The following is a 16,619-nucleotide window of genomic DNA, read 5'->3' on the forward strand; positions in this document are numbered from 1 at the left end:
ATACTGTGCTTCAGTGATGAATAAAACAAATATTTTTTTGTACTGAACAAACACATACTGCTTCTTAAACCATAATCACATTGATTTAAATATTTACATGGTCAAGCACAGCTTATTTTATGCCTTAAATGTACCTCTGTACATTAGCTCTCAAAGGATTTAAAATATAATGATAAGGAAATAACTCTTGGAATTGACCTGGGATAAGTTAACGCCTTAATTTGGTAAGGAGTAGGTTAAACTGTATTGCTTATAAATAAATGATTTAAAACAAGAGTTAAATGCCAATCTACTTTATATTTCAAACTGAACCACAAAATTCAAGTTAAAAAAAACTTCAATAGGTTTAACCTTCCCTCAGACTTAACTTACCTGCCTCAGGTTCTATGTTTAAATTAGTTGTTACAAAATTAGATGGGAAGAGTCCTATTCCTCTGTGATTTTCTCCTTTCCACCAATTGGCATCACTGAAAATAGAGTACAAAAATGTCACTTGTTACTCTACATTTCAGTACACTAATGTCAAGAATAATTAAGATAAAAATTAAATTTAGCCTACTTTGAAAATAACAGCTCAAATCCCACTATATTTAAATGCAGTTCTTCTTAAACTTAATAGGAACTATAAAAAAACACAAATAAAATAAACATCCATACTCCCGTACTTAAATTTAGAACCAATCAGCAATTGGTCATATTTGATTCTGGGCCTTATAAAAAACCAAAACATTATAAATAACACTGAAGTTTCCTTTATCAACATCCCCAAGTCCCAAACTCACATCCATCCTTCATACCACCACTATCAAGTTGGTATGTCACCTTCCTTCAAGTGTATTTTTTATCCTTTTACTATATCTATATAGTAAACTCTATAGATATAAATATCTATATAGTAAACTCTATAGATATCAATATCTATATATCTATAGATATCTATATACCTATAGGTATCTATAGCCAGCTCTACAGATATAAATGCTAGTCATTATAGATCTTCTAAATTTTATGTCAATACTTTCAGCTCTTGCTTATTCCTTTTAAAGATCCATCACACAAACACGGCATATTTGATTTATCCATCCCCATACAGGTGGACATTTAGGTTATTTCCAGTCTTTCACCCTTATGAAGATTGGGGCAATAATCATTCTAGATTTTAGGGTGCACATGCAACAATTCTCTAGCTTATTCACAGACATGGACTTGCAGGGCCACAGAACACATTACTAGTATTGCCAAATGTTCCTTAAAGTGGTTGTGGCAATTCACCATCCTCCTTTCCCTCAGCGGTGTGTGAGAATGTCATTTCTGCTCACGCGTGTTAACTGTCCAATCAACACATGATGTCACACAGGAGAAATCATCTCTCACTGCTGTGCTCATCTGTACTTCTGAGCATCCAAAATGCCTCTTCTGTAAACTGCTCGTTCATACCTTCTGTCCACTTTTCGTTTTCCACTGGGTCACTTGTCTCTTTTCATGGATATGTAGGAGTTCTGTACGTATTCTGAATAGCATTTGTTTGTCTGCATTATGCAAATACCTTCTCTCAAACTGTCACTGTCTTTTAACATATGCTTACGGTTTTCTTTTATCGCATGTTGTTTTCTGTTTCTATTATCAAATTTAGCAACCTTTTATGGTTTACACTTTTTAATTTTTTTTAATTTTTTAAAATATTTATTTATCTGGTTGTGCTGGGTCTTAGTTGCAGCAGGCGGGCTCCTTAGTTGCAGCAGGTGGGCTCCTTTAGTTGTGACACATGGGCTCCTCAGTTGTGGCAGGTGGGCTCCTTAGTTGTGGCATATGAACTCTTAGTTGCGGCATGCATGTGGGATCTAGTTCCCTGACCAGGGGTCGAACCCCTGCATCGGGAGCGTGGAGTCTTATCCACTGCACCACCAGGGAAATCCCTACACTTTTTTTTAAAAAGAAATCTTTCTCTATCCTTGAACTCCTATTCTCCTATATACTTAATAGTTTCAGGTTTTCCTTTATATCCCTCTCCCACGTTTAGGTCTTTAATTTATTTGGAATGAAATTTTATGTACTGTGTGAAGCTGAATCAAATTTTATTTATACTGCATAAAAAACCATTCATCCCAGCAAAATTTACTTAATAGTATACCAATTTTTCTACTGATTTATGATAGCCTATTTTTCAAACAGCAAGCTGCTATCTGTTCATGAGCCTATTTTTGGATTCCATCCTGTTGCAACAGTCTATGTATTTATTTACTACAGCTTGTTAATATGCCTTGATACTTGGCAGGGAAAGTACCTTCTCTATGTTACTGTATACCTTCACATTTCCATATTAATGTTAAAATTAAAATGTTTTCAAGTTCTCTAAAAAAAAGTCTTACTGGGCTTTTAATTGGAAATGCACTGTTTATGCATTAACATTGGAAAAATTAAATCTTTAAAATATTAAGGTTTCTTCACCATAAACATGGTATCTCTCTCCATTTATATTTACATAAATATATTACATGTATTTATATTCCTTTGTATCTTTCAAAGAATTTTATAATTTTTTCCATAAAGTCCTTATGTACCGTGTTAGGTTTATTTATTCCTCGATCATTTATAATTTTTGTGACTACTGAGAATGACATTTTTTTCTACTACATTTTCTAAATAGTTGTGATTAAAGCATACCACTGATTTTTGTATACTGAGCTTATATCCAACAACCTGATGAACTCTTATCAGTTTTAATAGTTTGATCATTGATTCTCTTGGACCTTGTATATGGACAACCACAGAATCTGGAAATGATAATTTTGTCTATTCCTTTCCAAACACCTGAAATAGACCCCCTGGGTATAAGCCTTCTTTCCTAGATGCTTGTACCAGGTGTGATTCTGCTTTCTTCTGGACCCCAACATTACCTCTTACGGCATTCACAATCTGCATACCACCTAATTACCTCTAACTTTAACTCCCTTACTTTATTCTAGGTTTTATGAAGAAAGAACTGTGCCCTCATTCACTTTTTTATTATAAACAAGGTTTATTTACATAACATTTTCTCAATAAATATTTACTGTAGCAAAGTAAAATGATTTTGTGTATCTACCCATTTAAAAATGTACCAATGTATCCTTACTAAGTTATTTATAATGGATACCAAATACATTTGCAATCTCTCTTCATAGCAACAAGCTATTAGGTCTCACTCTTGCTAAATTTCATCAACTTCTTTTAAAAGCAAAGTAAAATAGACTTAGGCCCAATACAGACAGATCTATTCTTTATTACAACTTTAAGTGATAGAGAAATTGCGAGGGAGAGGCAGTAGCAGATTAAGAATTGCGGAGGAGCTGAGTATAGTTTTTGGTTGCACTGATCAAAGGTAATATAGCTATATCTCTTCCTAAAGTTTTTTTTGGCCAGTAATTTTAGTATATACAACTCCTAACATAAATGCATTCAGATGACTGAATATTTCTGTTTCCCAATTGTGATAATAAACAATATTATTTAATACATTTTTAATCCAAGATCTAAAAAATACTTTATTACCAAATTTAACAAAAGAATAAGAAACTCACACTACCCAGTCTAATTTGAGAAAAAAATAACTAAGGTAGAAAAGGTTCTAGTATGATTTAAATACACCAAAGTCAAAAGCTGAATATCCAGCATTCTAAATTAAGGGCATTATACTTAATAACTTCAAAATATTCTAGAAATATTTAAAACATACCTGTCATCCAAAACAATAATAATTTCACCATGTTTAAAGGTGAGTTCATTGTCCTCAACAGCTTCAAAATCATATAAAGCTCTCACTTTCCTTGCAACTTTATTATTTGACTGAATTTCTGCAGATGGATATAAGGATTTTGTTTCTGTGTGCTGCTGCTTCTGCTCTTGCAATGATAATTCAATAGCTAGTTTGAAAAATTAACATGCAAAAAACAAGACAGCCAGAATTAATTCTGATTTTTTAAAACTTTAATAAGAAATATTACATAATGTGCTATTTAATAAGAATAAATCAAGCGAATATTTTATTTGTCCAGTTAAACGCTAAACAATTAGCTTTTGTGGGGGCAGGAAGGGGAGAGGGGACAGGGCAGAGAACCATGACATTTTTTAAAATAAGTTTTTGCTCATTCCTTATTATCACAGTCTGTCATATACAGCAGCTATTATTTTTACAGCAAACAGATTGTGACATTATAATATGGGTAGCTTTCCATATAGGACAAGTCACGAACATATTTCTGTGCTTGACTCATAACTTTGGCATTAAAGAAAAGGTGAAATGTAATCTCGTCAAAGGTAGGACATTAAATACATGTTACTGACAAAAATTATGAGTTCAATTAATCTTATATCACGTCAACTGTTTCTCTTACTTTTCAGACTCCACTAGTTTTTAGATTAGCAACACTAAATTACACGTGCTTGATCCCTTCTTTACCTTTAGCTATATCTTCATCTTCTTTGTTTTTGTTCGATGATGTACCATTCTTGGCAGCGACTGAGACAGTCTGTAATGTATGAGTAAAATGAACACAACTACCTTTTCAAGGAAAACACAAGCTCTATGATTACTCGCTCATGCTAATTAAAAAAAAAACTGATGTAACTAATGAGTCCACTTAAAAGTGAAGGTCTTTGTGATAATTTTAAGTAGTTGTTTTCAAGCACTAAAACAGAACATCAGAATTTTCAAGAAAACATTAAAAAATCACAAAGGGCACGAACTGGCTTACATTTTGCATACATCTTAGTATCTGACACAGAACCTGGCATACAGAAAGTACTTAAATATGAATCTTTCCTGATTGCACTTCCTGATCTCAGTGGTCCAAGGTCTCTCATTCAGTGAGAGGTGCTACACTGCTAGAGGCGCAGGGCTACGCGAGCAGGAGAAGCAAGAAGCCACGATAATGACTGAAGAGAAGAGGAGGGAGGATGCGGACAACAGGTGCAGCTCTAGGCATACACGTTAAGCCCCCTTTTACTACTCATTGTGTTTGAATGGTGGTGGCTCTTCAGGCATAGCAGAGGACTAAGGAAGGTCATGGTTAAACTTAAAGGCATGGAAGACAGAGATGTCCAGGATTCTGAACCATCAACCAGTTCTTTAACACAGATTTTTGAGAATGACCTGCAGAAAGGACAGAGCAGGAAAATGCTAGCCTTTTATTACTTATAAGGTTTTTATCTCAAAATTCTACCTTGAACCCTTAGGCCTGGTCAGCTATAAAGGTTCTTTTTGTCTTCAGTCTACAGTCCAAAATTTAAAAAAAATACACAGTACTTCTCTTAGTCTCTTTGCCTAGCCCACATCCTGGAAAACAAGAGGCACTGAGAGCAAAAGCCAAGACACGGTGTTTTTCTCCCACAGACTAAAATAAACAACCTACTCTGTGACTCATCATCCCTGCTTCCACCCCTGTCCTACTAAAGCTACCCCCTACATCCCCAAATAAATTTCTCAACTTACAGTTCACCCCATCTTATATGTAAACTACACCATTCACTCCAGGCATATTCACTCTTCAACAAACAGGTCTTGAGCTTTCTCAAGTCCATGAACTGGTTCATGTCATTCCTTCCTTGATGACCTCTTTACTCCACTCTACATATTGAAATACATTCCAGCCTAAAAATTCTACTCTTCACGTTCTTCACCATCCCAATCTGTAGTTAACCTCTCCCTCCTGGCATCTAGCTTGTGTACCCCTCATCCATATTTGTCACTTATAATTAGTTATTTTTCACATGTATATAGTTACCCTCCAAATTGACTATAAATTTCTTGAACATAAGGGCTCTCTCACACATCTATGCCTTTTGCATGACTCTACATTCAGAGCAGCATTAAACAGATTATTTATGGATGATTCACTTCTCAAAGTTCTTATTTGTAGAAGTAATTCACTTGACAATTACAATGTCTACTCAATATAAGGCACTACGCTAGATAGACTCATGTAGAGTGCAGGTGAGCAATGATGACTAAGATAAACCTTGCCCAGCTTTTACCCAAGGTATATACCTTCAAAATACTATAGGGTCAACCATGAGTCTGAATGATCTCTTACCTGAGAACCTGCTGAAGGAAAAGTAATTCCTTCTTCTTTCATAGATTTAATAGTTGCAGATATCAGACTAAACTGAGGGTCCTTCTGAAATTCTTCTGACCACTCCACCATTAAAGATTTCAGTTTTTCACATACTTTAGGATGAGCCTTTTAAAGAAAAGGCAAAGAAAAATAATTGTTAAAATAAGTACTTGAATTATTTAACAAAGAGAATTACCACCAAAATTCTCTAATTTTATGAACATCAACAAAATCTAGCAATCCTTAGCCTAAATGAGCACTTGATAAATGCTTATTTAGATTTTAATATATAGTTGTTTTTTGGAAAATTACCCTTTTTGAACATCAATGTTTATGTCTTATACAATGACAATGAATCTATTATATTCAGAGGTTACTTCTTTTATCTTTTCTTAATATTCTCAATATTAGATTAAGCTTTTTATATCAACTAAACTAAAATTCTGATATTTTTGCCACTAATAGCATGAGGATAGTGCTTCAGAGCTTCTAACAGAAATAAATTAATAACAACCCCATCAGGAAGACCCTCTCCACCCTGCTCTAAAATAAAGGGCCCCTTTGCTCACCATCTCTAATGGGAATCAGGACAGAATGGTAGTTAGTTTGGACTCTGAAGTCACAGAAACCTGGATCTGAACATCAGCTATGCCACTTAGTAGCTGCATAACCTTAGACAAGTTACTTAACTTCTCTTAAGTCTGTTTCTGCATCTATAAAATAGGAATGATAAGGGAATCTAACTTCTAAGGGTTGTTAAACGCTTTAAACAAGGTAGCATACATAAAATGCTTAAAGCAGTGACTGCTAACCCTCAATAAACATCAGCTATTATCACTAATATATATGCTTTGGGGAGGAAAACAGTTTTTGGTGCTACAAATGCAAACAACAAATTTTAGAACAGAAAGTTTTTTTCATTTCAAAACTATCTAAAATGATTTCCCTTACTATACAACTCTATTAATGCTTTATATAGTTAAAATAACACAGCATATGTATTTTTTAATGACTTAAATTTTTTCTCTTTTTAAAATTTACCTTATTTTTGATCACAGCACGTACTTCTGTTGCAAAATCACGGGAACATACTTCTAAATGAAATATCTTTCCACAGTTTGCCACACAAGCCCCAAGAAGCTATTAATTAAAATAAAAATCAATATACAAATGTCGAGACATTATCTTACTTAACTGAAATAAATACACATTTAAAATTTGGGTCAAATAATAACATGACTTTCACTTACAGTTAACGCCTGCAGAGCAACATGAGGAACCTTATGATTTACCCTTTTCATTATGGCTTTTAGGCAATCTTTTGCTCTAAAAAAATGAAGGTTAAGTGTTCAGAATTTCAATTCAAACATTTACTTTTAAATTTAAAGTTATTTGGTAGCAGAATACCTTATGTATACACCTGCAAACGTCACTTCATTAAAGGACTAAATCTATAAAATGATCTTACACAATGTTTTGCTCATAGACTTGTAGAACTTAAAAAAAAAAAAGAAGAAAAAGAAAAACTTGTTGCAAAGGTTGTACATTCCAAAATCAAAAATGAAGAGCCAAATCATTTCAAAAAAGGTCAGTCAACACAAGAGAACAATATCATATAAATTACCTTTTCATTTCTTCAAGACAGACTGAGCTTTCACACAGCAAATTCTTATGTTGTGGGAAAAAAAACTAGCAAGATATATAGTCTCAAAAGATTTAAGTATAAACATGCATGAATGCACTTTGAAAAGCTGTAATGTTAAAACAAATGCTCTCATCAGTCTTCTAAACTTCTAACGTATAATCAGTTCAGCTTGACTGCCCCATTCCATCCCCAAAGCACCATTATTTATATTCATTTTTTCATTATGATCTATTGCATTTACCTATTCATTATTGAAAGGTCTTTTTAGTACATATGTATTATGTTATTATATTTATCTACTTCATTATTAAACATGACTAAGTCACAGGGGAATTCCCTAAATAATTAAGTCTATTCATTGTTAAGATGTGTCCCTACTGTAACAAGGCTTTAATTATGCATTTTAATATTTCAAGTTTTTGGTCAATTCTTTTCATTTGTTCTTTCAGGATGAGGTTAACCACATAAATCCAGCCACCAGCATGTCTTTACTTTTATCCCCCAAAAGGAAATAGTAAAAATCCCATTTTCCTTCCAAAGTTACATCAGGATAAGAGACACAGATTATTAAGCTCCTAGACATTCACTGGGCATGACTGGGCATCTTACCCATTAGGAGTGCTTCCAACTTTGTCACATATGTCCATAATAAGACTCCAATCTTCTGCAGTGTTGTACTCATTTGTGGCCTTTTCTATAAGAGATAAGCACACACAAAAATAACGATGTCTTGCATAACAATAAATACCAAGAAAGACATAAAAGCAGCAAGTGAAAAGCAACCAGTTACACACAAGGGAACTCCTGTAAGACCATTAGCTGACTTTTTGGCAGAAACTCTACAGGCCAGAAGAACATGGCACAATATGTTCAAAGTGGTTAAAGGAAAAAACCTACAAACAAGAATACTCTAGCCAGCAAAGATATCACTCAGATTTGAAGGAGAGATGAGTTTCACAAACGAACAAAAGCTAAGAGTTCAGCACCACTAAGCTGGCTTTACAAGAAATGTTAAAGAGACTTCTCTAAGCAGAAAAGACCACAACTAGAAATACGAAAATTATGAAAGGAAAAATCTCACTGGTAAAAGCAAATATACAGTAAAGGTAGTAGATTAACTACTTACAAAGCTGGTAGGAGGTTAAAAGACAAAAACAGTAAATTCATCTATAACCACAAGAGTAATTAAGGGATACAAAAAATGAAAAATTGTAAGATATGACATAAAAAAATTAAACGTGTGTGTAGGGAAATGTAAGGTGGTTAGAATGTTTTTGAACTTAAGAAGTCATCAAGTCAGGACTTCCCTGGTGGCACAGTGGTTAAGAATCCATCTGCCAATGAAAGGGACATGGGTTCCAGCCCTGGTCCTGGAAGATCCCACATGCCACAGAGCAACTAAGCCCGTGTGCCACAACTACTGAAGCCCGCATGCCTAGAGCCCGTGCTCTGCAACAAGAGAAGCCAAAGCGATGAGAAGCCTGCGCACTGCAACAAAGAGTAGCCCCCGCTTGCCTCAACTAGAAAAAGCCTGTGCAGAGCAACAAAGACCCAATGCAGCCAAATATATAAATAAAATAAGTTAATAAAAAAAGAAGTCATCAAATCAAAAAATATATATATGATTATATATATATGTATATGTCTCGATATATATCTATATGTTGATATTCATAAACTTCATGCTAACCACAAATCAAAAACCTACAATAAGGACTTCCCCAGTGGCGCAGTGGTTAAGAATCTGCCTGCCAATGCAGGGGACATAGGTTCGAGCCCTGGTCCAGGAAGATCCCACATGCCGCAGAGCAACTAAGCCCGTGCGCCATAACTACTGAGCCTGCGCTCTACAGCCTGCGAGCCACAACTACTGAGCCTGCGTGCCACAACTACTGAGTCTGCATGCCACAACTACTGAAGCCCATGCACCTAGAGTCTGTACTCCACAATAAGAGAAGCCACCGCAATGAGAAGCCTGCACACCACAACGAAGGATAGCCCCCGCTCACCGCAACTAGAGAAAGCCTGTGCGCAGCAATGTAGACCCAACGCAGCCAAAAATAAATAAATAGATTTACTAAAAAAAAAAACCCCAAAACCTACAATAGATACACATACAAAAAAGAGAAAAGAATCCAAATGTAACACTAAAGATGGTCACCAAATCACAAGAGATCAAAGGAAAACGGAACAAAAAAGAACTACAATAACAACCAGAAACAATTCACAAAATGGCAGTAAGTACAAACCTACCAATAATTACTTTAAATGCAAATTGACTAAATGCTCCAATCAAAAGACATAGGGTGGCAGAATAAATAAAAAAACAAGACTTGTATATACATGTTGCATACAAGCAACTCACTTTAGATCGAAAGATACACACCAACTGAAAGTGAGTGGATGGAAAAAGGTATGTGTTCCATGCAAATGGAAACAAAAAGAAAGCTGGGGTAGCAATACGTATATCAGATAAAACAGACTTTAAAACAGACTGTAACAAGAGACAAAGATGGACATTACATAATGATAGAGGGATCAATCCAACAAGAAGATACAACAATTGTAAATTATGCACACAACATTCAAGCACCTAAATACATAAAGCAAATATTGACAAACATAAATGGAAATATTGACAGTAATATAATAATAGTAAGGTACTTTATCACCCCATTTACATCAACGGACAGATCATCCAGACAGAAAATCAATAAGGGAACACTGGCCTAAATGACACAACAGAGCAGATGGAACAAACATATATAGAACATTTCATCCAAAAACAGCAGAATACACATTCTTTTCAAGTACACATGGAACATTCTCCAGGAGAGATCATATGCTAGGTTACAGAACAACTCTCAATAAATTTAAGAATGAAATAATACCAAGCATCTTTCTCTGACCACAATGGTATGAGACTAGAAATCAACTACAAGAAAAGAACTGCAAAGAACACAAACACATGGAGGCTAAACAATATGTTACTAAATAACCATGAGCCACTGAAAAAAAATCAAAGAAAAAATAAAAAAGTACCTGGAGACAAATGAAACTGGAAACATAATGATCCAAAATCTTTGGGACACAGCAAAAGCCGTTCTAAGAGGGAAGTTTAGAGCAACAGAAGCCAGGCTCAGGAAACAAGAAAACTCTCAAATAAACAACCTAAACTTACACCTAAAGGAACTAGAAAAAGAAGAACCAACAAAATGCAAAGGTTAAGAGAAGAAAGAAAATAAAGACCAGAGCAGAAATAAATGAAAGAGAGACTAAAAAAACAATAGAAAAGATCAATGAAACTCAGAGCTAGTTCTTTGAAAAGATGAATAAAATTGATAAAACTTTAGACAGACTCAACAAGAAAAAAAGAGAGGGCCCAAATAAATAAAATCAGACATAAAAGAGAAGTTATGACTGACAATGCAGAAATACAAAGGATCATAAGAAATTACTATGAACAATTGCATGCCAGTAAAAGGGGCAACCTAGGAAAAATGGATAAATTACTAGAATGTACAATCTCCCAGGACTGAATCAGAAAAAAAAAGAAAACATGAACAGACCAATTACCAGTAATAAAATTGAATCAGTAATTCAAACAAACAAAAACACCCTCCAAGAAACCAAAGTACCAAAGTCCAGGACCAGAGGGCTTCACAGGTGAATCTATCAAACATTTAATGAAGAGTTAACATCTACTCTTCTCAAACTATTTCAAAAAACTGAAGAGGAACGAATGCTTCCAAACTCATTCTACCAGGCCAGCATCATCCTGATAGCAACACCAGACAAAGAAATCACACAAAAAAAGAAAATTATAGGCCAATATCACTGACAAGTATAGATGCAAAAATCCTCAAAAACATATTAGCAAACCAAATTCCACAATACAGTAAAAGGATCATACACCACAATCAAGTGGGATTTATCCCAGTGATGCAAGGATGGTTCAACATCCACAAATCAATCAATGCGATACACCACATTAACAAAGTGAAGAATAAAAATCATACGAGCATCTTAATAGAAACAGCTTTTGACAAAATTCAAAATCCATTTGTGATAAAAACACTCAATAAAATGGGTATAGAGGAAACATACCTCAAAGTAATGACCATATATGACAAACCCAGAGCCAACCTCATACTCAATGGTGAAAAGCTGGAAGTATTTCTCCTAAGATCAGAAACAAGACAAGGATGCCCACTCTTGCCAGTTTTATTCAGCAGAGTATTGGAAGTCCTACCCACAGCAATCAGACAAGAAAAAGAAATAAAGGGAATCCAAATTAGAAAGGAAGAAATAAAACTGTCACTGTTTGCAAATGATATACTATATGTTGCTTTTCTATATGTTAACAACAAACTATCAGAAAGGAAAATTAAGAAAATAATCCCACTTACAATTGCATTAAGAAGAATACAATTCCTAGGAATAAATCTGACCAATGAGGTAAAAGACCCATAGTCAGAAAACTACAAGACACTGAAGAAAGAAGTTGAAAACAACACAAACAAATGGAAAGATGTTCTGTGTTCTTGGACTGGAAGAATATTGTTAAAATGACCATACTACCCAAGGCAATTTACAGATTCAATGCAATCCTTATCAAATTACCAATGGCATTTTTCACAGAACTAAAGCAAATAATTCTAAAATTTGTACATAACCACAAAGACCCCAAATAGCCAAAATAACCTTGAGAAAGAAGAGCAAAGCTGGAAATATCACACTAGCTGATTTCAAATCGCTAAAAAGCTACAGTAATCAAAACAGTATGGTCCTGACATAAAATAGACACATGGATCAATGGAACAGAATAAACAGCCAAGAAATGAACAACACACTTATATGATCAATGAATCCATGACAAAGGAGGCAAGAATATATAACGGGGAAATAAATTCTTCAATAAATGGTGTTGGGAAAACTGGACAGCTACATGCAAAAGAATCAAACTGGACTACTTTCTCATACCATATACAAAAATAAAGTCAAAATGCATTAAAGACCTAAATGTTAAGACCTGAAACCGTAAAACTCCTAGAAGAAAACATAAGCAGTATGCTCTCTGACATCAGTCTTAGTAGTTTTCTTTGGATATGTCTCTTCAGGCAAGGGAAACAAAAGCAAAAATAAACAAATGGGACTACATCAAATTTAAAAAGATTTGGCACAGTGACGGAAACTATCAACAAAACAAAACGGCCACCTACTGAATGGGAGAAGATATTTGCAAATGATATATCTGATAAGGTATATCCAAAATACATCAAGAACTCATACAACTCAACATCGAAAAAAGCCATCAACTCAATTTAAAAAATGAGCAGAGGAAATGAACAGACATTTTTCCAAAGAAGACTTACAGATGGCCAACAGACACATGAAAAGATGCTCAACATCACTAATCACCAGGGAAGTGCATATCGAAACCACAATGAGATACCACCTTGCACTTATCAGAATGACTATCATGAAAAAGACAACAAATAACGTGTTGGCAAGGATGTGGAGAAACGTGAACTCTCGTGAACTGCTGGTGAAACTGTAAATTGGTGAGCCACTATGGAAAATGGTATGGAGGTTCCTCAAAAAATTAAAAATAGTACTGCCATGTGATCCAGCAATTTCACTCTGGGTATTTACCCAAAGAAAATAAAAACAATAATTCTAAAAGATATATGCACTTCAATGTTCACTGCAGCATTATTTATAAGAGCCAAGATATGGAAGCAATCAAAGCGCCCAGCAAAAGAAGAATGGATTAAGAAGATGTGGTGTGTGTATATACATGTATGTAATGGAATATTACTCAGTAATATTCCAAAAAAATGGAAAAAATGAAATTGCCATTTGTGACAACATGGATGGATATAAAGAATATTATGCTAAGTGAAATAACTCAAAGAGACAAATACTGCATGAACTCACTCAAACGTAGAATCTAAAAAACAAAACAAAATGAAACAAATCGAAACAGACTCAACAAATGGGTGGTTGTCAGAAGGGAGGGATTTGGCAGGGTGGGGGGCGGGAATAGATGAGGGGAATATTTTAAAACTTCAGTTTTAAAATAAATAAGCCACAGAGATAAAAATGCAGGATTAGGAATACGGTTAATAATGCTGTAATAACTTGATATGGGCACAGATGGTTACTAGACTTATTATTATGGTGATCATTTCATAATGCACCCAAATGTCAAATCACTATGTAGTACTCCTGAAACTAACAATATTTTACATTAACTATACTTCAGTTAAACTACAGTAAAATAAAATAAAATAAAAATACCAAGAAAGGCACAGTAGTTAAGATTAAGAAGTCTTACCTTTTCTTTTGCCAAATATAAAAGTTGCACAGAAAGATTTCAGACAATGAGTACTTTTACTAATTTCAATTTTAAGTTATATAATTAAATGTGCTGAGGTACACCAATAAAATATCTTCTAAATAATTAAATACTAAATAAATTTCAAATGATCAATAATTCTACCAAATTCTTATTTCAAAGAAAGCCTTAAAAATGTGTTACAATATATGGAAACATGGAGTGAACTGTTCACTGAAGCATTTTTTTAAGAGCAAAAAGGAAAATGGATTAAGAAAATACAGTAAATTCATACAATAGAATGTGAAAATCAGTTATAAAGAACTGAACTGTCCAAAAATCTATAAATCTCAAAATGATGATTTATTTGGCTTATGCTGAGTTTAAAAAGCTAATAGTATATATAACATTCACATGAACTTTTAAAACAGCTAAACTGAGATATAATGCACATCCCAATACAATTCACCATTTAAAGTGTACAATTCAATGTTTTTAGTATATTCACAGAATTGTGCAACTATCACCACTATCTAATTTTAGAACATTTTCATCATCCTAAAAATAAATCCCTAACCATGGGAAATCACAGCCCATTCTCCCCCTAGACAACCACTAATCTACTTTGTTTCTATACATTTTTTGGACTTTACATATAAATGAAATCATATAATATACAGTCTTTTGTAACTGGCTTCTTTTACTTAGTATAATGTTTTCAAGGCTCATCCATGTTGAAGCATGTTATCAGTACTTCATTTCTTTTTACAATATTGAATAATATTTCATTCTACAGATATACGTCATTTTATTTATCCATTCACCAGCTGATGAACATTTGGGTGGGGTTTTCTTTGTGTTTTTTTTTGGCTAAGTTTGAATAATGCAATGCTGCTATGAACATCTGTGTACAAGTTTTTGCGTGGATATATGTTTTCATATCTCTTTGGCATATACCTAGGAGAACTGTTGAGTTGTATGATAACTCTGTTCAATTTTTTTAGGAAATGGCAAACAGTTTTCCAAAGCAGCTGTATCATTTTACATTCTTACTAGCAATATATGAATGTTTCATATAAAATTAAAACTTTGTTTTAAAAAAACATTTAAAAGTATGCTACATTCTTTAGATATATATATACAGACAGTAAACATATTAACATATGCAAAAGAATGATAAAACACCAAACTGGAGGTGGATGGGGAATTAAAACGATGTACACAGGGACTTAATTGTATTTGTAAAGTTTTGTTTATTAAGTTGCAAAGTGAGTGTGCAGAAATTCTTTATTTTATTCTCAGTATCTTTTTTTGTGGTCTGAAATATTTCATGATCAAAATAAAAATTAAAATGTAAATTTTTAAAAAGCATGGGCAAACTATAATAATTTAATTATGTAGTATGTTTACTCTTTTACAATTTCAATATCAAGAGAGACAATACAATTTTTTTCTACTAGTATAGAGAAGTGGGGATATAAAAACTAGCACTTTAGAAACATTTTATGTCTTTTCCCCTTTTAATAAATATATCTTATAATTTCAAATACAGACAAACCTGGGTACTATATACATATAAGGGTACTATTATCACTATGATAAGCAGGAAGGATGGTAGGAATCTAGAGTAGTTCCTTTTTTAAAGGCAAGGAATAGTAAAAGAAATCAAAAAAATAAACAGGCTTATCAGCAAACAGCTATACTTTGCAAGTAGGAAAGAAAAATACAGAATCCAGTTGACCTCAATTAAATGCTGTAACAAACTTTTAAAAATCATGCAAATTGCCTAACACAATTTAAGGATAAAAGGCAATTATTCTGACATATGTGATGAAATGACAAGTCAGAGACTTTAGAAAAGTAATGTATTTTTGCCTACCATAAGTTCTAGACTCAAGCACCAAGTTCTGTAGGCGGAAACATATCTACTCAGGTCCAGCTTCTTCCCTTGTACAAAGATGACTAACTCTTCTACAGGGAAAGTCAGAACAGGCTATATTTTTCAGAAGTTTAAAATGCTTAACTATTTCTTAATTACATATCTAATAACTCCAGTGAATTCAGAAGCACAGACAAGAAAAAAAAGAAAGCAAAAATCTTCTAATTCTACAAACCTCTTGGAAAACTATGATGCATATTTTCCCAGACTTCTTACTATATATATGTATATGGAAAAATAATAAAAATATGTGTAAAACTAAATAAAATAGGCTTGTAAGTATAAGGTGTCCAAAGAGAGCACCCAAAAACTGATAACCACTTCCCTGCAAATGAACAAGTTGAGAAACAAAACAAAGAATAAAATATCACTGTCATTACTAATAGAAGCTTTAGGTGTGCTGGACAAATGGGCTTGCTAACAGCCCCAGAGGTGGACGTGTTAGCACTAGACAGAAAAAGAGCTCTCCCTCAGGGGTTAGCCCCTGCACAACTTATTCCATGAAGAAATCACTCAATGGCTGTGGAAAGACCAGCTAGCTCCTATGCTGACAAAGGGCATCAGTAGGGCCAGTTATTCCCTAATTTACCAATCAGATAAGAT

At 33.8% G+C, this 16,619-nt stretch overlaps 1 protein-coding gene across 3 annotated transcripts in view; it reads right to left on the minus strand.

Annotated features, from left to right (window-relative positions):
* STAM2 (signal transducing adaptor molecule 2) overlaps window positions 1-16,619 on the minus strand; it is a 55,314-nt gene that overhangs the window by 19,098 nt on the left and 19,597 nt on the right. For all 3 annotated transcript variants that reach the window (XM_061200164.1, XM_061200154.1, XM_061200144.1), the window contains exons 2-8: window positions 8,347-8,431; window positions 7,343-7,418; window positions 7,134-7,232; window positions 6,072-6,218; window positions 4,439-4,508; window positions 3,716-3,902; window positions 373-467 (exon numbers count right to left, since the gene is read on the minus strand). In XM_061200164.1, coding sequence (XP_061056147.1) covers window positions 373-467; window positions 3,716-3,902; window positions 4,439-4,508; window positions 6,072-6,218; window positions 7,134-7,232; window positions 7,343-7,418; window positions 8,347-8,431 — 759 coding nt within the window. The remainder of the gene's footprint in view (window positions 1-372; window positions 468-3,715; window positions 3,903-4,438; window positions 4,509-6,071; window positions 6,219-7,133; window positions 7,233-7,342; window positions 7,419-8,346; window positions 8,432-16,619) is intronic.

This window comes from Eubalaena glacialis, chromosome 1 (genome assembly GCF_028564815.1).
Source record: "Eubalaena glacialis isolate mEubGla1 chromosome 1, mEubGla1.1.hap2.+ XY, whole genome shotgun sequence".
Taxonomy (NCBI): Eukaryota; Metazoa; Chordata; class Mammalia; order Artiodactyla; family Balaenidae; genus Eubalaena; species Eubalaena glacialis.